The 23053-nt window shown below is 36.2% G+C and overlaps 1 protein-coding gene across 2 annotated transcripts in view; it reads right to left on the bottom strand.

Moving 5' to 3' along the window:
- LOC150109235 (uncharacterized) overlaps positions 1-23053 on the bottom strand; it is a 415237-nt gene that overhangs the window by 175317 nt on the left and 216867 nt on the right. For both annotated transcript variants that reach the window (XM_090406508.1, XM_090406517.1), the window contains exons 11-12: positions 21385-21549; positions 635-781 (exon numbers count right to left, since the gene is read on the bottom strand). In XM_090406508.1, coding sequence (XP_090262634.1) covers positions 635-781; positions 21385-21549 — 312 coding nt within the window. The remainder of the gene's footprint in view (positions 1-634; positions 782-21384; positions 21550-23053) is intronic.

Below are 23053 nucleotides of genomic sequence, written 5' to 3'. Positions count from 1 at the left end.
GAGGGCACCTGCTCTACAACTCCGTCTCCAGCATTCAATCGCCAACTGACGGCAATCACACCAACACCATCTACCACCGACCACCACACTGGCATTTCCACAGACAATCACAAACATCCATGCCCACGGTGGGATTCGAACCCACGGCCTTTTGGCTGAAGAGTGGATGCCCTATCCACTCGGCCAACCAGCCGGCTTGTTGAGAGAATATAAATTGCAGAGTCTGCTGGATTCATAGAAAATAGATGATACAATAGACATTTAAGTTAGTGAATTTTATTGGATCGGTACAGAGGAATTATAAAATGAGTGACGAATAAGAGGGAAAGAATGAGAAGCCATCTCCAGAAGTTGTATAAAAGTGAGACAAATAGAGTTGTGAGTAGATTTTTCACAATGAGTGAGAGAGAGTGATATCAACAGAATGTGTTGTGAATAACAGGAACATTAATGAATTTAAAGTTCAATATTCTATATAAATATGGTACTAGCTTAACTAGCTCCTGTGATAAATCTTTTGATTCCATGGAGGTCACTGTAATGATAATAATAGGTATCTCTGTACCATAAATATATGAAGACAATTACCAGAATATTTACAATTCAAATATGAAATAAGATGATTAATGCATACCATCGCATGCTCCCAAAGTTGAGTTATAGTACAGACCAGGTGAGCACCATTCTCTCTGGATCAAGCACTGGTGGCTTCCAGCTATGTTCACACAAACTTGTCTATCCAACATGCAGCTGTGGCTACCTTCTGCACATTCATCTATGTCTTCAAAGGTGATACACAGTCAAGTAACTATAAAAGTTTCCTTAGATTAGCTAGCAAGAGAATTAACTAAACAGTTTGGTTAGTAAAAATATGAAAATTTTCCCTATTTCAGAATCATTTTTGAGTTCCAAAGTTAAAAAAATTACAACTAATTCAGATGTATTATCTCTTCCTTAACATTTAAATCATTATTATGTATACTTAGAAAGTTTAAGATGTATGAACATCAGTATGATAATCCATCATGAAATAGCTGTATTAATATTTATTATTAATAACTTACTCAATGCAGGAGATCTCATTCAACCAGCAACATATCCATCATACTGAAGTTGAAACTCATTCACACTCACTAGTATTCACAACAAACTCTGGCAATAATCTATTCATTCAACACTACCCATTTAAAAAAAATCTACTTCTTCACTGCATCCTTGCACAATTTTCAGGGATGGTCTCATGTTCTCACCCTCTCTCTCTCTCTCACACACACGCATGCATGCACGCGCACACACACACACACACTTTAGATATACTATCTTCAGTACCTTCTGAAGATAGTATATAAAAAAATAAGCACTCTTTTCTGAATTGTTCAATTGGCATTTTCTCTCTCTCTTTTCCATCTCTTCTCTTTTCCAACATTCCAGATCCCTTTACTGTCTTAGCTAAGATGAAAAAACTCTAGATTCTCACCAGAATTGCCTCGTTACAGTGAAAATAAAGAACCAAATCTATGCTCAGTAGTCCATATGGTTTGATCAAGGCCTTATAAAGTGTATCTCTATTTGTAACTTTGCTCCTTACCAAAGCAACAATGTATCCATGGTATTCATGTATAGTATCCATCACAACACTGCTCTCTCTCTCTCTCCCACTTTTTTTTTTCAGTAAACTTCAACATATTGTAAACCATCACATCAAGATTTTAAATTTCATTTTCTTCCTATGCACAGTTTCATCCATGTACTAGAATCATTTTTGAGTTCCAAAGTTAAAAAATTACAACTAATTCAGGAATATTATCTGTTCCTTAACATTTAAATTTGATATTTAAATCATTATTATGTATACTTAGAAAGTTTAAGAATAGCTCTGTGTGCTAATTTTGTGCTAATTAATATCAAAACTGCAATCCTCACTCATTTGTCAAGATAAAAGTCTGTTTAAATCTTCCTGAGGGAACCAACATCAACATTACTCTTTATAATTCCATAATGCAATCGGAAGAACAATGAGACATTGTGCTCTTTGATTGGAAAAGGAGTAAGTTCTATTCTTGTTGTGATGAGAGAATCTTTATATGGGTTTATGGGCTTTTTTCCATTGAAACCAAATTAGCTGCAGGCAGTATTGTTTTTCTCCCAGAGACTTTTTTTTTTCATCCCCCATACAGGAAATCAGCCATGAGAACACATGCAATTTACAGACAAAAAATACTATTTGTGGTGGTGGGCGGTATATGGCAGTGAATGTTGAAGATGGTAAGTTGGATATGGCAGAGTAGTGTGCCCTCCCACGATGAGTCTTTAGACTCCCTGGCAGTGTTGCATAATAATAACTTTACCTAATTTTTCATAAACATCATAAACAAGTGAATATCCTTGATCAATCCACATGAAATATCATAACCAAGGAAGCTGATAGCAATATGAGATTTTTTTGGCAGTTTATTCTGTAATTTCAGAGAAATCTTTTTTTCTTCTCTTACTTGACTCTTTGGTGTCTGTCATTTCTAAACACTTTACAAGAATCTTCATATTTCCTTCTTTAAGGTAATTAAAAAGAATACAAAGTTCTTTAAATTTTCTAATTTTTCCAGTATACAAGTGTATATATTAGGAAATAAATAAAAATATTTTATAAATATGCAACTTCTTAACAATGAAATCACCCCACAGTTACCTGCTGATTTTTTGGTAAATAACAAGCACCAATTTCAGTAAATCCCAAACAGAAGGAACATCTGCTAATGCAAGCCATACAAATAGTGTATTCCTTTTTTGCATTGCTGATCCCTCTTATTCATTCATTACTTTATGTAGTTTTTCATTTCTTTTCGAATATATTAGGTATACTGAAAAAAAATTGGGAGACTATCTAAAATACTGTGTTCTTTTTAATTAGCTTAATATCTATTCTTATTATGAGACTTTTTTTTTAATAATTCCTTGTTAAATAATTTTATTTCTGATACCAAACAGTACAAATTTTCAGCATGGGTTATCTGTTTCTTGCTGGCATAAGTTTTCACACATCAAAGTAGGGTCTCTCTTTCTCCTATCTGTTCCCTGATGAGATGTTAAGTAGCTCTGAAACATCCACCTTAGTTGACAGATATTGACCTTTCTTGAAAGTTATGGTGGTGGTTGAAAGCTACCGACCCGTTCTTTTTATTTCTTGATTTCATTATTTTTTTAAATCTAAATCTGATTCTAAAAAAGATTGCATACACCAATCTTTTTAGAATTAAATCACACCAGACAATGAAAATTGTCTGCTATCTTAAGACATTCACAAACATTCATTTCCACAATGGGATTGGAATCCACACATGTTGGTTATAGAATGGAGATACTATTCACTTAGATATCCAAAACCAGTAGTACGACTATATAGTTTTATATATACTGTTAAGATGCTTTTTTTGCACAATTTTTTCATTTATTTTTGAGCTTTTTTTGAAGAATATAAAACTGGAAGAAGTATAGCTCATTGTGTTTTTTTTTCATTTTCTTTAATATTTATCCACAGTATAAGGCTTTTTTTTTTTTCATCAGCCATTTTTTAAGATCATTAGAAATTTGTAATGATGGAAACTTTTTCACTTGGCTAGGCTACTAATTATATATTTGGTTTTATCCTTTATTCAAATGTAAGCAAACAAAGTTTGTGCCTGAAGTACTTTCAGGACTGGGACAACTCGTGGCAAAGGTTGTATAAGTTCTCATCACTCGCCTTAGTATCCCATAATGCAAAGCACATCTCCTTGTGGACATGTATAATGCTATGCATTAAGGGAAGGCTCACTCCCCAGACTGGTTTCGACCTTTATTGAGTTCTCATCAGTGGGAGCCAGACCCAGAGGTGGTGATACTAATGAGGAAGTAATGGAGAAGTCATATTTCCATATGCGAGTTGCTAAAAGGTGTCACACCTTATTATTAAAATTCTCTGGGTTAGAGATAAGTTTATGGAAGTTTTTTCACTTGGCTATGCTACTTGTTTGCTTACACTTGGATAAAGGATAAAACCAAATATATAATTAGTAGCATAGCCAAGTGAAAAAACTTCCATAAACTTATCTCTAATCTAGAGGATTTTAATAATAAGGTTTGACACCTTTTGGCAACTCGCATATGGAAATATGACTTCTCCATTACTTCCACCTTAGTATCACCACCTCTGGCTCCCACTGATGTGCTTTTGTGCAGAAGTGGTTGCTTTCCCTGAGATGTGAGAGGCTCTGCTTGGGGAGTAGGTTTTTGCCTGTCCCTGAGTGGGGCCATGACTGAGATTATGGCTCTGCTCGGAGGTAGGTTTTTGCTTGTCTCTGAGTGGGGCCACCAGATTATGGCTCTGCTTGGTGGTGAGGTGAGGTGAGCCTGTCATCACTGAGTAAAGCCACCGCTAAGTTGGATGGTTCTTCGGTCACTTGTAGGGAGTGGTCTCAAGGACCACCTAATTTTTAGAGAGGGCTTTACTTAAATAGCACCTAAAGGTCGAAACCGGTCTGGGTAGTGATCCTTCCTTTAATGCATAGCATTATACATGTCTGCAAGGAGATGTGCTTTGCATTATGGGATACTAAGGCAAGTAATGCAAAGCACATCTCCTTGCAGACATGTATAATGCTATGCATTAAAGGAAGGATCACTACCCAGACCGGTTTCGACCTTTAGGTGCTATTTAACTCCTTTGCCACGAGTTGCCCCAATCCTGAAAGTACTTCAGGCACAAACTTTGTTTGCTTACTTGGATACCTGGATAAAGGATAAAACCAAATATATAAATTTGTAATGACTTTTTTGATAACTGAGTTACCAATCTAAATCAATTTTTCTTCTGCTTTTTTTTTTATTCTTTTGTACTGTTTTGAGTCTAGTTTAATTTCTTATTTTCATGATATTTCCCTATCATTTGACCAAGAATTCTTATTTCTATCTTTAGGGATTTTGTTTGTTCGATTCAGCCTTTCATTTTCATGTTGAAATCTGACAATGAAACACGTAAATTCAACTTTGGTGAAAATCAGACAATTTGAGGTATTGTTTTTCATTTTTATTATTATTATTATTTATGTTGCTTCTGCTCACAAAAAGTTATTTGCAAACCTATAATATACTTTGTACCGTGGATGGGCTTATGGTTTTTTTCCTATTGTTATCAATTTTATATATATTTTTGGTATTTTTAATTTTATTTTTTACATAGTCCAGAAACCCTCCTCTAGAAACAAAACATGGAACTTTTTTTCAAGCCACCTCAGACCTCCAATAAGTGAGGCAGTGGTCTCACACCAAGTAATGAAATTCATCTCCTAAAGACAATCACAAACATCCATGCCCAAAGTGGGATTCAAACCAGCAGCACGTTTGTTGGAGAATGGGTATACTAACCACTCAGCCAACCAAGGTGGCAAAGTTTATAGGATAGCCCCATTTATAAAAAGAGTTCTCATTGCTGGATGTTTTTACATATTTCTTAGCAAGGTTAAAGTGACTAAACTGTCACCATGGCACAACATTCTAATTAGAAGCTACAGAAAGATTTTCATTTGTTTTTATTGCATAATGTGTACTGTCTGTGGAATTCATACTCAGATCTTACAAATGAAGATTTCCATTAATTTCATTTGATATGTTTGAATAATTCAAGAAAGATAAGTTCACAGGTAAGTTCATATGTGATATACTTTACTGCTGTGAGAAAGTGTGCAGTGCTAAATCTTGCAATTGCAAGTGTGAACATTTTGAAGTTTCAATCATTCATATGGAACTGATTCCTAGAGTTACAAATTCTGTCTGTGGCTAGTGAAATTCTTTAAGTTTCATCTGCCCTTATATATATATATATATATATATATATAATCATTAATGGAATATTTTCCACTTCACTCTTAGTCTATCTGTTGTTTAGTGTTCTTTGTCCTTGAGTTTCTCATCACTGTCTTTTAATGCAGACAACCTTTAGGATTTCAGTGGGTACTAGATTGCATTGCATTAACTTATTAAAGTAACTGATAAGACAATGCACTCTTCAGCTAACCTTGATTCTTGAAAGGAATCTTTACATGAAATTTTGCAATTGAAGGTTAGTTGGCCAGTCTCGTGCAGAGATAGCATGATTTTTTCCCCTCCTGGAAGCTTATTTTTTCATCTTAGATACGGACAAATTGATCCGGCAACACATGCAATTAACAGACAAAAATACTATTATTGGGCAACAGATTGTAGAATGTAGATAATGAATTAAATTAAATTAAATTCAACAGGTTTCAGCAAGTTGTGTAAGGGAAGCAGTATCACAATGGAATGTGCAATATTGGGTATATTTTAGGACCATTATTGTTGAGTTCATATGTTAAGGACATTGAAAGAGATGTAATGGGAAATACGCAGCTGTTTTCAAGTGATGCAAAGTTGGGGAGAAGTGAAGTAAATGATGTAGCTCTTCAGGAGGATCTGAACAGACTAGGAAATGTCTGTGTGAATACATGTGGAGATACCAATTCAGCAGCACAAGGAAAGTTTAAAGTGGTAAACAACAGGGAGATGTTGATTATATTGAAGCAGGAAGAAGTGAAGGACCTGGAAGTAAGGCTCGACAAAGACTTGAAATTTAAGAATGATGTTGTGAGGATAATACAATGTATTATGAAAAAGAGAAATATAGAAATAAAGAGGTTACATTTCCAGTATAAGGCTGTCATCAGGTCACATGACTGCTATGTCCAAATTCAGTCACAATCAGTCTCTTGAGAATAACCATGCAGTCTAGACTTTGATGAACAGGCATGCAAAAGTATCACAGCAGAATGAATTGGAATTATAAAGAAGGTAACTATAATAGACTTAGAAAGTAACTTGAAGCAGTATAGTAAATGAAAGAATTTGAAAAAAAGAGAGATTTTTTCGACCAAACCCTGCAGAGGGTTCGGTCGAAAAAATTGCAGGATAGGTCGCGTGTATCTGAGAGATACATTCATTACTAGTATGTGCTAAAATGTGAAAAAATTTAAAAAAAACATTACAAATATAATACATGATGGTTTATTTATTTTCAGTTACAATCTAGAAATTAGTGAACAGAGAAACAAAGAAAAAACAACAACTAAACCAATACTATACTGGCCTCTCAGGTACAATTTACTATTAAAATCACTTTCACCTTTGCATTTGACTCTATCATCCAACTCGAGAAACAAATTTGCTGAATCTCTTCAACATCTGATGGATTATCCAATTGATATATTTTTCTAGCCATTTTCAAGGGTAAATTTAAAATAAATAAAAAAAAAAAAAAAACCTAAACCGATACTATACTGACATCGGAGGTCGCAGTATCTCTCAGATACAATTTACTATGAAATATCACACACCTTTACATAACACGTGTTAAACCAAAACTGACTGCATAAACAGTGTGGAATATCACTTGTAATATATGCATGCACAGCTACTCATGACCTCCAAGCTATACACTGGATATGTGTAAGAATATTTATATTAAACAATTTGTTTGTATCTGTCAGATCAGCCGCGACCTCTGCAGGGTTAAATAAAAATTATGTCAATTGTAATTTAGGTATACAATCAGCAACAGCAGATTGTATACCTCGAGTGAAGAAAAGAAAGCAATTTATAGTCAAATGAATCACCAAAGAAATTAAACAGGAATTGCAGAGAAAAAAGAGATTAGGGAAGGCATATAAAAAGAGAGAGGGGGGGTGGAGAACAGTTGCATAAGGAATATAAAGCTCAGGATAGAATGGTGACTAGTATAGTAAGGAGAGAAAAATCAGAATATGACAGGAGACTAGTACTACAATCAAAGGAGAACCCCCAAAGAATTGTTTGCTGTGTGGCCAGTAGAAGGAAGAATGTAGGAGGGTCTGTCTAATGGTTATGGCTGTTTGACTTTTATATTAATGATACTGAGTTTGGTTCCACTCCTTTGGAACTTGGCTCAGTGCAAGATTAATATTAAACAAGAATATCAAGGTAGATATTCTTGATGCAATTCCCTGGCACATTCTCTCAAGACATGCAGTGAATATATCAAGCCCCACAGCTTTATTAACATCAATTGTACTTCAATTCAACATATACCTCCTGCTCACTCACAGTCAGTTCCTTCTCTGTCCTTTCACTGCACTCAAACTCTGCATGATGTCACCATTCGCAAGGAAAGAATACCTTTATGAACTGCTCATTTAATATCTCAACTAAATCCTATGCAGTAGTTATCCTTTTACCATTTTTACCACCTAGTATCATTCTTCCATAATCATTCTTTATTCTGTTGGCTACATATCAAAAGAACTCCCTAAGAAGTTTTTGACTTCATCAGCTAACTGCTGTTTGTACTGTACTTTTGCTGTCCTCACCATGCCAGTCATTTCCTTTGTCTGTTCTGTGTACTCGTCATGCAACTGATTATTACCACTCATCTTGCCTGCACAATATCTTCTTCTTCTTCCTGATTGCATGCTTAATCCCTTCATTCATCCATTTCACATTTACTTTATTTAACCTTCTGATCCTTGGAATGCATTTTAGCATTGCTTCTGCCAGATAGTTCTTGAATAGCATCCAAACAGATTGATCTCATTTTCACCCTATTCCTTACTCCATGATACAGTTGCAAGCTGTCTCATGAGCTGTTCATAATCACCAATCTTGTAGTTCCACATATCCTTTGTTCACAGAAGATCACATATACACAACCACCCAGACTATCACTTCATGGGCATTCTCACTAACTGCAGGGAGATCTAAAATCCTCTGATAAGATGAGCAAACCCAAAATTCTTGATTCTGACAAGTCCTCTGTTACATACTGCCTAAGGTAGTCATCCCTCAAAAACTTGATTAATTAATTTTCTTTACTTCCAGATGAAGCTCATCATTCCAATCTATATTACCATAAATAAAATCAGCATAATGATTCTTACATAAAGATTCGTACATCTTACTTTTCCTATTTGCTTGGCTAATTTGCTTATACATTTTATTTTCACTGCTTTCCACATTACCAGGTCTATAACAACATCCAATTAACTATTTCATTCTGTCTTCCTCTACTTCACCACACTGCCTTAAAACCAGTGATACTCTTTTTCCCTTCCATTTCTACTTTAAGCAAGCACATATCATCAACAACCTTCCACCTCCCTTTTTATTTACTTTTTCATCTTTATAAAAACAATCATACCCTTGCATTTCTATTCCTGTCAGAATGTCATCCTCATCCAGTCATGTCTCACTTATTTCAACAATTTCTGAGTGAATGCACTCAATCAATGCAACAATTTCATTTCCCTTGATACTCCTAGTAATTGTATGTCCATTCTTGCTAGCATTCTTTATTCTAAGTTTTGCCACCATTAATTCATTAATTCATTTGAATTCACTAATATTCCTAACACCTCTCATTTCTCTCATAACTAGTTACATTCATTAATGAGCCAATTTTGGACATGCTGCATCATACAAAGTTATTTATATCAAACTGAACAAAGATTAACTGACTCATTGTTATATACACTGATTAATTCCTCAATAAATATATATATATATATATATATATCAGTGTGCTGTCGTGTGGGTTATGCAACCCATGCTACAAAATTCACATTAATTTGACTGTATGATTGCATTTTAATTGATGTATGAAAATTTTAAGAATGCATAGTGCACCAGTGCTCTTCTTAATTGGTCTATTACAATTAATTGATGGATAACTCTGAATACTTTCATTTATCATAATTTTAAATATGGAAATATGGAAATTATAAAGGTTAAATGAACAATAGCTATGCTTAACGTGCACCATGTATGTGAGAAACATAAGGGATTTATGCTTTGTAGTGAGACTAGATTATCATTGTCAAATACAAAAGTGAGACATGGATAGTTTGAATTTTGATATGAATTTTAAATACAGCCATATAATATGCACAGATAATGGAAAAAGTAAATCACTTGGGAAATTATTAATTTTCCATATTGAACAAACAAAAGGCTGAAATAACTCATTTTATTTATTTAAACACAAGTTCCAAGCTCCTTTTGACTACAATCTGTGAAAGCTCTGGCAGAAAATGGAACATTCAGTAGATTGTCAACGCTGTTTTCCATTGTAAATATGAGAGCAAAAAAGTTATAAATCATTTATAGAAAATTACTTGTCTATAAAGGTATCCTAAACACATCAGCTCACACTTCACATATGCAAAACAGATGAAACTCAGAAAACAAAATCAGCAACTCGTGACAGCTAATGATAACATTCAATTGGATTGGTTGACACAATAACCAATCACAGCCACTGATTTCTGGGTGCTATTGTCTCAGAGCACACCCTGCCTTGCCTTTTGGTTCTTGGTGATTTAATCAGAATTAAAACTACTGGAATGCTAAGAATTTGACCCTCTGCACCATCTGTATGTCTCTTCAAAAGGCTCAAAGGTGTCCATATTGGTGACAGCACACCCATGATATTAATGTGAATGCAATGCAATGTTTATGCATTGAAAAGTGTCCTCTTCATGAAGCATTAATATATTGTGTTTAATTTTAGGAAGCATGCAAAGCTAGGAAACAATTAGTTTAACAGGAATAAATGCAAAAATATAATATTGATGATACCGCTATTCCATGAGTGTGCACCACACACTAGAACAGTACTGAATATACACCCCCCCCCCCCCGAAATAAATATATATATATAAATAAAGAAAGAAATAGCCATGGACCAGTGATTTTGGGACTGGCAATTCCATGTGAACACACCAACCCACACTTGGCCAGCATGGTGAATATATGGCCTAACTTTCCAAGATGAATCCAACAGAAATAAAATGGCCCTCATTCCCCCGGAGGCTGGATTGTTACTACCTACAGCAGCAGCAGCAGGCAGTTAAATATGAAGGCAGAGGGTGCTAAGAATCCCCTAGGTAACATTTTATCATGCTGTCATTGGAAACTAGACCTTGGAACATTAAACTGTAGAACTCTGAGCAGTGAAGAACGACTAACTGAACTAACTGAAGAGCTAAAGCAACTAAAATGGGACATTCTTGGACTGTGTGAAGTTAGGCGTAATGGTGAAGAAATTCTTTACCATAATAGAACAGCATAATAGAATTTGACAGCATTTCTGATCGAATAGCAAGTATTGTTGTTCAAATCTCAAAAAGACACTCTTAAGATCATCCAAGTCTAAGCACCAACAATAAGTCACACTGATGAAGAAATTGAAGCCTTCTATCATAATATATCCCAACTCTACAACAAAGGAAAACATCATTTCAGAATTATAATGGGAGACTTTAATGCTAGAATTGGTAGTATACAACATTCAGATGAAAGCTCAATGGGAAATTTTGGATATGGTATGAGAAACAATAGAGGAGCAAGGTTAACAGAATTTGCAGAAAAAGAAAACCTGTAAATCATGAATTCCTTTTTCAAGAAAAAAACACACAGGAAATGGACATGGAATAATCCAAATGGAAAAACTAGTGAAATTTACTTTATCCTCAGCAATAAGAAAAACATCTTTCAAGACTGCTCTGTTATAGACACCTTCAACACTGGAAGTGACCATTGTATAGTAACAGTAAAATCCAAATAAACTGCCAAAAAGAAAGAAGAAAATGTTTCGAAGATCAAAGCAAAGTATAGATGTACACAAACTCAGCATTAAAAAAGATATATTCCAACATGAACTAAACAATAGATTTAAACATCTTATTATAGATGACAATGCTGATCTATCAAAAAGTTATGACATCATTACCCAAAACCTTTTATAATGCTCACTTGAAATAGCTGGTACCACAGAACAGAAACAAGACAAAATTTCTGAAGAAACAAAATAGCTTATGAAGAAATGTAGACAAATGAAACAATCAATAGCAATGCCGAACTCATATTTCCATATGCCAGTTGCCAAAAGGTGTCACACCTTATTATCAAATTACTCTGGATTAGAGAAAGATGTTGGAAGTTTTTTCCCACTTGGTTAGACTATATAGATATTTAATTTAATCCTTTATCCAAGTATAAGCAAACAAAGTTTGTGCATGAAGTATCTTCAGGACTGGAGAAACTCGTGGCAAAGGTGGACTAAGTTCTCCTCACTTTCCTTAGTATCCCATAATGCAAAGCACATCTCCTTGTGGATATGTATAACTGCTATGCATTATGGGAAGAGTCACTACACAAACTGGTTTCAACCTTTATTGAGGTCTGTTCAGTGGGACCCTGACCTCAATAAAGGTCGAAACTGGTCTGGGTAGTAACCCTTCTCATAATGCATAGCAGTATACATGTCCACAAGGAGATGTGCATTGCATTATGGGATACTAAGGAAAGTGATGAGAACTTAGTCCACCTTTGCTACGAGCTGCCCCAGTCCTGAAGATATTTCATGCGCAAACTTTGTTTGCTTACACTTGGATAAAGGATTAAATTAAATATCTATATAGTCTAATCAAGTGGAAAAAAACTTCCAACATCTTTCTCTAATCCAGAGTAATTTAATAATAAGGTGTGACACCTTTTGGCAACTGGCATATGGAAATACGAGTTCTGCATTGCTTCAACCTTGGTATCACCTCTGGGTTTGGCTCCCACTGACGAGACCCCTGAGGGTCGAACAGGTTGGAAGCTTGGGTGATGGATGGCAATGCTGTAGCCAGTAAAGTTCTAACTGAGGTTTGGCTGTTGCTGTTACCCAGGTAGAGGGGTGATGGATAGCAATGATGTAGCCCATGAAGTTAATTGAGGCACGACTGTTGCTGTTACCCCTCAGATGAAATATGAGCGGTTCTGCTCGGGGTAGGGCGAGCCTGCCACTGGGTAGAGCCAAAAGCTGAGAGTTCTTCTCAATGACAGAGTGAGCCTGTTACTGAGGGGAACAATACTGAGTTTTGATCCTTCAGGTCACTCATTGTTGGGTGATCTGGGGGGGGGGGGATCTTATGAGTTTTTGGAGAGGTAACCCCCCACACTTAATACAGGGAAACCGGTCTGGGTAGTGACCCTTCAATAATGCATAGCAGTATACATGTCCACAAGGAGATGTTCTTTACATTATGGGATACTAAGGAAAGTGATGAGAACTTAGTCCACCTTTGCCACGAATTACCCCAGTCCTGAAGATACTTCAGGTGCAAACTTTGTTTGTTACACTTGGATAAAGGATTAAACTAAATATATAATTTATAATGGGAACATCTCTGCTGTGGAAATACAGAGAGGTATAATACAGGGTGACACAATATCTCCAAAATTATTCACAGTGTGCCTAGAAGAAATATTCAAACTTCTTGATTGGAAAAAGAAAGGTCTGAAGATAAATGGAAAATATTTAAGCCATTTATACTTTGCCAATCACATAGTTATCTTTACTCAACTGTGCATGAATTACAGACTCGTATCCATGAACTCCAAATTGCTAGCAAAACAGCTGGCCTAAAGATAAACCTAAAGAAGACCCAAGTTATGTTCAATAGCTATGTTCAACCAGAAATAATAAAAATCAATCATGAGGAAATTAATCCAGTAGATCATTACATATATTTAGGACAACAGATATCAATGAAGCAAAATATCATGGACGAAATTAAAATGCACACGATGCTTGGTGGAAAGCATTTGGAAAAATATATTCAAAAGCCAATTACTATTATGCCTGAAGGGAAAAGTTTTTCACCAATGTATTCCTCCTGTATTAACATATGGCTGTGGAACATAGACACTAAATGCAAACGAAATTCAGAAATTAAGAACTACACAATTTAATATGGAAAGAAGTATGCTTGGTAACACAAGACTGGATCACAAAAGGAATGCGTGGATAAAAAACCAAACCAAAGTCTCTGACATCATAGGAAGAGTGAAACATCTGAAGTGGCAATGGACTGGGCATACTGCACGAAGACAAGATCAACAATGGACAAAAGAAGTACTGGATTGGATTCCATGAGAGGAAAACCAACCACGATGCCGACCTAAATCACGGTGGATTGATGATATCATCAAATTTGCAGGAGTGACATGGGAAAGGAGAGCCATGGACAGACAGTTTTGGAGTAATGTTGTAAGGCCTTTATCCAGCAGTGGACCGACAATGGCTGAGAATGATGATGATGATATATATATACACACATACATGTGTATGCATGCCTGCATGTATGTGTGTGTGTGTGTGTGTGTGTGTGTGTGTGTGTGAAAGAATGATCATTAACTCGGTTAACATACATATTTTTATAAAGAATTGAATGACCAGAACCGAGATTTAAGTAAAAAGGTTTTAATATAAAAACACAACTAGTTTCGGCTTGTAACAGCCTTCATCAGGTGACATTATAAAAGAAAGAAATAAGAAAAAACACTAAAACACTGAAGCTTAAATAAACTATGAACATCATAGAGAGTCTCTATACATAATTGACATTAAATCGTTGTGGTTGTATTTAAAGCTGTTCTTTCATTAGTTGTATTGTTAGGGAAAGTACGTGCTAGTAGCATCTCATGAACACTAGTACATGATTACAGCTGAATGACAATCTGGGAGGTTGTAGCTCAAGTTATTATTTAGATGAACAGGATTGAAGATGATTTCTCTAGATTCCATGATTTTTCTCTCTAGTTCATCATTGCAATGGACGATGTTAGTGGATTTTTCCCAGCAGACTTTGTTTGTGACTATGGTTATCATCATTAGGATTAGCCGAGAAAAGGATATGGCTTGATAATGCACTGGCTCGCTGTCTCTTATAAGTAATGTCCCTCATGTGGTCTTCCATACGCAGTTTGACAGATTTGTCTGTCTGCCCAAAATAAAGAATATCACAATCACACAATATTTTATATACACCAGGGTATTTAAGTTGATGATGAGAAGGTTTTGAGTGGCTTATTAAGAAACGGATCTTTGGCAGTGGAGTGAACAAGGTTCTGATATTGTATTTTCTTAGAATTTTTGCTAATTTATGTGAAACTGTACTTATGTAAGGAATATATATATTGCCTTTGAATCTATTTATTACTTCTGAGTGATGTCTAGGAGGATTAAGAAGGAATAGTTCAACGATTCTCTTGGAATATCCATTAACTTCGAAAGAAGTTTTGAGATGGTTTATTTCTGTAAGAAGTTCATTTGGGTCATCCAGAAGAGAATGGGCTCTATGTCCCAAGGTGGAAATTATTCCAAGCTTATGAGGAGGGATGTGTGGGCTTTCTATATATCGATATTTTGAGTTTACCAGAAGAGAGAGTCAGTTTGACATCAAGAAAAGGCAAGGAATTATCATTATCCATTTCAAGCTCGGCAGTAAACTTAATACTTTGATGTCAACTATTGATATAAATATCGATATATAGAAAGCCCACACATACCAACAGATATCTGCATAGTCAGTTCCATCACTTCCCTCCTCATAAGCTTGGAATAATTTCCACCTTGGGACATAGAGCCCGTTCTCTTCTGGATGACCCAAATGAACTTCTTACAGAAATAAGTCATCTCAAAACTTCTTTTGAAGTTAATGGACATTAAAAGAGAATCGTTGAAAGATTCCTTCTTAATCCTCCTAGACATCACTCAGAAGTAACAAATAGATTCAAAGGCAATAAATCTATTCCTTACATAAGTACAGTTTCACATAAATTAGCAAAAGTTCTAAGAAAATACAATATCAGAACCTTGTTCACTCCACTTCCAAAGATCTGTTTCTTAATAAGCCACTCAAAACCTTCTCATCATCAACTTAAATACCCTGGTGTATATAAAAAATTAAAGATAACTTTAATGAATCACTTCTTCAGGAACTTCTTCTTTAATGAATTGCCATCTTCAGGAACATAAAGATATGGTATGTGCACTAAGGAACTAACAAAGCAAATGAGGAAGAAAGTAAGAAACTAATTTTGTTCCTAAAGTCCTAATGGTGCCCTCTTGTGGGCTAATTTGGTAGTCTTGGCAGTTGGGCTGAAGTTCTCATAATGAAAGTCTCCCAAATTTGGGGCAGTTTCATGCACCCAAATTTGTTGAGGTTAGGAACGTTTTTTAGAGCTGCTGAAGATTCTTTGAATAATCTTTCGTATTTAAACTTGCTGCGATGGATTATTTTTGTTTTCTTCCAACGAATTTTATGGTGGGTATCTAAGGCATGGTCTGAAAACCCAGAGCAGCTGTATTGGTGAAACTGGATGTAGTCTTGGTGTTCTGAAATCCTGATATTTGTTGTTCTGCCTGTTTGGCCAAAGTAGGACAATTTGCAGCTGCAAGGGACCTGGCATACACCAGGTAGGACTAGGGGAAGTGATTGGTCTTTGGTAGAGCGGATAAGGGATGCCAACTTTTTATATGGTCTGTAACAGGAAGTAAGGTCATATTTTTTGAGGATATTAGTTATTTTTTCAGAGGTGCCCTGGATGTAGGGGATAGTGATAGACTTGGTGTAGTCTTTATTGTGGAGGGGGGGAGGGGGTTGTGGTTTATAGGTTTTAGTATTTTTTGGATTTTTTGAGGGTTATAGCCATTGGCTAAGAAAGTGTTGAGGATGTGGTTTAGTTCCATAGTCAGGGCCTTGTCATCTGAGCAGATTAATTTTGCCCTGTTATATAGTGTTTTTATCACCCCATATTGTTGTGAGGGGGGGGGGGGATTGCTGGTGAATGTATCTGCCAGTGTGGGTGGGTTTTCTGTAAACAGAGAAAACCAAAGATCCATCAAGCTGGCGGGTGATTAAGGTGTCTAGGAAGGGGAGGGTGTTGTTTTCCTCTTTTTCTAAGGTGAACTGGATTCTGGGATGTTGGTTGTTTAAGTGTGTTAGGAAGGACTGGAGTGTGTCTGAGCCATGTGGCCAAATAGCAAACACATCATCCACATAACGAAGCCAAATAGTGGGTTTTTGTGGGGCGGAGTTTAAGGCTTCAAATGTCTCCATAAAGAAATTGGCCAAGGGTGGGGAAAGTGGTGAACCCATGGCTGTCCCCTCTATCTGTTTGTAGAACTTTCCTTGCCAAACGAAATAGCCTGAGTTCATTGTGAACTGAAATAGGGCTGAGATATTGGGAGGAAACTTGGCTTGGATGAGCTCAAGGGTTTCTTTGAGTGGGACATTAGTGAATAGGGAGGAGACGTCAAAACTGACCATTATGTCAGTGTGTTGGAGTGTGAGGTTTTCTATACTGGCTTTAAAGTGGGCTGAGTTTTTTATGTGTGATGGTGTGTTGCCAGTGTAGTGTGTGAGCGTTTTGGCTAAATGTTTGGCTAATTTAATATGTGGGGGAATCAATGCCATCCACTATGGGACGCAATGGCACATTTTGTTTATGTATTTTTGGGAGTCCATATAATCGGGGAGGTCTAGAGTTATAAGGTTTAAGTTTGTTGGTGACTTCCACAGGCCAAGAAGTGACCTTCTTAAGGAGTCTGTGGATAGTTCTAATCTGAGAGTTGGTCGGATTATATTCAATGGGGAGGTAAGTAGTACGGTCTCGTATTAAAGAATTTAGCTTACCTTTGTAGTCTTTTTGATTGAGTACCACAGTGGCGCTTCCCTTATCAGCTTTGGTGATTACTATTTTTTTGTTGTTTTTTAATTCTTGTAGGGCTGTATATTCGTTTTTGGATAAGTTGGATTTTGGAGGTTTGGCTTTAGTGAGAACACCGACTACATCCAGTCTCACGTTGTTGGCGATATGGTTAGGCAGGTTGCGAATTCCACGCTCTATTTGGATCATGATTTCTTCAGCAGGTATCCTTTTTGGAGCTAGGGCGAAATTGTGACCACGTGAAAGTGCGGTGAGTGCTTCAGGCTTTAAAACTGCGAACGAGAGGTTGACTACTGTTGTTAAGTGGTGGCTGGGGTACAGAAGTAGAAGTCTTTGTCAGGTTTTCGTATTTTTTCACGTGCCGACTACATATTTTTTTCGAATTCCTTTCTTGCCGATGTGCATGAGATGTCATGAAGTATAGACCATAGATCAGGGTCGAGTGTCTTACGGGCGCTAGAGGAAGAGCTTTCTAACACACTCGGCCCTGATCTATGGTCTATACTTCATGACATCTCATGCACATCGGCAAGAAAGGAATTCGAAAAAATACGTAGTAATATAATCCGTAGTTGAATATAATCCGACCACCTCTCAGATTAGAACTATCCACAGACTCCTTAAGAAGGTCACTTCTTGGCCTGTGGAAGTCACCAACAAACTTAAACCTTATAACTCTAGACCTCCCCGATTATATGGACTCCCAAAAATACATAAACAAAATGTGCCATTGCGTCCCATAGTGGATGGCATTGATTCCCCCACATATTAAATTAGCCAAACATTTAGCCAAAACGCTCACACACTACACTGGCAACACACCATCACACATAAAAAACTCAGCCCACTTTAAAGCCAGTATAGAAAACCTCACACTCCAACACACTGACATAATGGTCAGTTTTGACGTCTCCTCCCTATTCACTAATGTCCCACTCAAAGAAACCCTTGAGCTCATCCAAGCCAAGTTTCCTCCCGATATCTCAGCCCTATTTCAGTTCACAATGAACTCAGGCTATTTCGTTTGGCAAGGAAAGTTCTACAAACAGATAGAGGGGACAGCCATGGGTTCACCACTTTCCCCACTCTTGGCCAATTTCTTTATGGAGACATTTGAAGCCTTAAACTCCACCCCACAAAAACCCACTATTTGGCTTCGTTATGTGGATGATGTGTTTGCTATTTGGCCACATGGCTCAGACACACTCCACTCCTTCCTAACACACTTAAACAACCAACATCCCAGAATCCAGTTCACCTTAGAAAAAGAGGAAAACAACACCCTCCCCTTCCTAGACACCTTAATCACCCGCCAGCTTGATGGATCTTTGGTTTTCTCTGTTTACAGAAAACCCACCCACACTGGCAGATACATTCACCAGCAATCCCCCCCACTCACAACAATATGGGGTGATAAAAACACTATATAACAGGGCAAAATTAATCTGCTCAGATGACAAGGCCCTGACTATGGAACTAAACCACATCCTCAACACTTTCTTAGCCAATGGCTATAACCCCCAAAAAATCCAAAAAATACTAAAACCTATAAACCACAACCCCCTCCCCCCCTCCACAATAAAGACTACACCAAGTCTATCACTATCCCCTACATCCAGGGCACCTCTGAAAAAATAACTAATATCCTCAAAAAATATGACCTTACTTCCTGTTACAGACCATATAAAAAGTTGGCATCCCTTATCCACTCTACCAAAGACCAACCACTTCCCCTAGTCCTACCTGGTGTATGCCAGGTCCCTTGCAGCTGCAAATTGTCCTACTTCGGCCAAACAGGCAGAACAACAAATATCAGGATTTCAGAACACCAAGACTACATCCGGTTTCACCAATACAGCCGCTCTGGGTTGGCAGACCATGCTTTAGATACCCACCATAAAATTCGTTGGAAGAAAACAAAAATAATCCATCGCAGCAAGTTTAAATACGAAAGATTATTCAAAGAATCTTCAGCAGCTCTAAAAAACGTTCCTAACCTCAACAAATTTGGGTGCATGAAACTGCCCCAAATTTGGGAGACTTTCATTATGAGAACTTCAGCCCAACTGCCAAGACTACCAAATTAGCCTGCAAGAGGGCACCATTAGGACTTTAGGAACAAAATTAGTTTCTTACTTTCTTCCTCATTTGCTTTGTTAGTTCCTTTGTGCACATACCATATCTTTATGTTCCTGAAGATGGCAATGTGACATTGCCGAAATATAGAAGTGATTCATTAAAGTTATCTTTAATTAATATACTTCATATGCGTTGTTAATTCAGGTTTAAAATAGCTTAGTATCATTAACATTTATTATACCCAAGGTAAAATACTTTCTACATTTATATCTCCTCCTGAGATTTTTATTAAATAAGGTTAAAACACCTTATGGTAACTTGTTCTGGTAAAATACTTATAAGCTCTGTATTACTAAAACCTCGGTATTTTTCTAGCCTGGCTCCCACTGATGAGACCTCGATAGGGGTTGGAATTGGTGGGGGCCGGCTTTGAGAGGCTCTGCTTGGGGATAGGTTTTTGCCTATCTCTGAGTAGGGCCACTGCTGAGATTATGGCTCTGGCTGGTGGTGGGGTGAGCCTGCCACTGGGTAGAGCCAATGCTGAGAAGTTCTTCTCAGTGGCAGGGTGAGCCTGTCACTGAGTGGAACAATGCTGAGTTGGACGTCTTTCGGCCACTATAGAGTGGTCTAGGGATCTTCCTAATTTTTAGAGAGGTCTTTACTTAAATACACCTCAATAAAGGTCGAAATCGGTCTGGGTAGTGCCCCCCCCCCCTTGCCTTTAATACAAAACATCATACATCTCCTCCAGGAGATGTGCTTTGCATTAAGGATAAATATTAAGATTAGTGATCAGAGTTTATTCTACTTTTACGATGAGTTGCCTTGTTCTTGCACTACGTGTAGGATCAGCTAGACTTGCAACACTTGCAGGTGCAAACTTGACTTGTTTGTCTGTTTGCTTACTTGGGAAATGGAGTAAAACCAGGTTTAAAATAGCTCGGTATCTTTAACATTTATTATACCCAAGGTAAAATACTTTCTACATATACATTAGGGTTACCAAGTAATTTTATAAGGTTATTTAACTCCTAATCCTAAGCTACTCACTGAGAAGACCTCAAAAAAAAAAGGTTGAAACCGGTCTGGGTAGTAACCCCACCCATAATGTATTGCAGTATACATCTTTTAATGAAATGTGCTTTACATTATGGGAAAATACTAAGAATAGTGATCAGAACTTTACCCACCTTTACAATGAGTTGCCTTGGTGTTGTACCATCTTTAGACTTGAACTATGTTTCAGGCGCAAACTTAATTGTTTGCATACTTGGGATTAGGAGTTAAATAACCAAGCTTATAAAATTACTTGGTAACCCTAATATACAGTATCCCCAAGTTAAAAAAAATTAATTACATATATATATATATATATAGATAGATAGATAGATAAACAATACTACAAAATATGCACTCATGTATGCCTACAACCTACAATTAAAAAATACTATATAATAATCAATTACTTATCTTTTTTACTTATCTTTTTAGAGCAACACATACATATCTGTTAAGAAAATCAGTATTATCTCAGTATTTCATTTAGAATTTTGCTAAAATGCTTCAACAAAATTCAGAAATACCACATATTTAATATGCCTTTCTTTTTATTTGATGTTTCTGTTATTGCTATTTTATTATATCTTATTATAATTTTATTTTTGCTGTTATTTATCAGAAAAAAATGGAAAATAATAAGCAGTAACTCGAAACATGGTATTATCTTACCAGCACAAAATCGTGTTTCTAAATTTAGCCTGTAACCTGGGGGACACTGTACTCGAGATATATGGCCGGCATTCATGCTGTGGCAATCATAACTTCCATTTGTGTTCACACAAGTCTCATACTGGTGATTACAGTCATCTAGGCCTTCAGCACATTCATCAAGATCTAAAAGGAAATATAAGCATTTGATAAATAGCTTTAATGGAACATGTATGTTAGAATATTTAAATAACTTTCACAGCTTACAATATATAGCCAAAAATATATAGAATTTTATTAAAAAACTCCAGTATACTTCATCTAACATTACATGAACATCATCCAAACCTCAATCAATCAGATTGCATACTAATCTCTAAGTTTTGGAAGTGATCACTTAGTTGTTACTTTGAACTCTAATAGTGTGATCATATACTTCAGCTGTGACTGACTACAGAGACATGAGCTAATAGAGACATGATTTATGACTTATTATTGTGATTCATGTTTTTGAATGTAGTTAACGGTCTGTCTCCATGATGATGCTCACATAATGGTGGATGAAATATATGGAAATTTTTATATAGAAAAATATATAGAATAAAATTCTATATATTTTTTATTATGTGTGTAAGCTATGAAAGTTATTTAAATAAGTATTTGATTAATATTATATGACAGTAAGTGATTGTAGGAAGTAAAAAGAGCTGAATAAAATATAATATGTACTTGAAAAACCAAATATCTGTAAATATTCAAAAACTATTAGTACTGCAAAGCACTTTTACATGAAGTTGCAGTAATCAGAAGGATTTATTAAAGTTAGTAATTATTATCATTGAACTATGAAGCCTATGACTCATGATTTTATGACTCTGAAGGTTTTATTCTTTGGGAAAAACAGTTCCACAGACCAAAAGTAGATGGAATGAAAAAGTAGGCAGAGAAGTTGGTTTAGGAAGTTTCAAGCTGTTGAATTGGATTTTAACAGTATCGATGCAAACACAGATTGATAAGAAAATAACTATTTATTAACTTAAAAGCTAATATTTCGCTGGTATTATATCCAGCATCTTCAGAGCACACAAACAAAGTTTGTTACAAATGTAAGACAACCACAATCCAGTGGGACTAGTATAAGTAATTGCAGTGTGTAACACAAGACTAAAGTCCTAATTACGCACCATCTGAGTTTAAAATAAAAAAAAAAAACCGTAGTCCGAAGTTTTGAAAAATACTAGTCCAAATAGTAGTCTTTGAAAGTTTTGAAAAATAGTAGTCCAAAGTTTTGAAAAAAAAAAAAAAAAATTAATTTGGTCTTAGGATGACTGTCTCCCAAATCTTTGGTAGATTTATACAGCCATACTTGAGGTTTGGAGTATGTTTTAAGGCTTCTGTTGATTCCAGGAATAACCTCTCTGACTTGTAAAAGCTTCTGTGCAGTACTTTTGTTTTTTTCCAATTGATCCTGTGTGCAGGGGTATCCAAAGCATGGTCTGCCAAATCCGACTTGCCATAGCGAAAGTGCCAGATATATTTTTTGTGTTCACTGAGGCAGATGTCGACAGTTCTTCCTGTCTGTGCGTAAAAAGCTCGATGACTTAAAACATACTCCAAACCTCAACAAGTATGGCTGTATAAATCTACCAAAGATTTGGGAGACAGTCATCCTAAGACCAAATAAATTTTT

Source organism: Typopeltis vanoorti, chromosome 2 (genome assembly GCF_054136105.1).
Source record: "Typopeltis vanoorti isolate ZY-2024b chromosome 2, IOZ_Tvanoo_1.0, whole genome shotgun sequence".
NCBI lineage: Eukaryota > Metazoa > Arthropoda > Arachnida > Uropygi > Thelyphonidae > Typopeltis > Typopeltis vanoorti.
The sequence above is the reverse complement of the archived record's forward strand: the minus strand, read 5'-3'. Positions and strand labels throughout refer to the sequence as shown.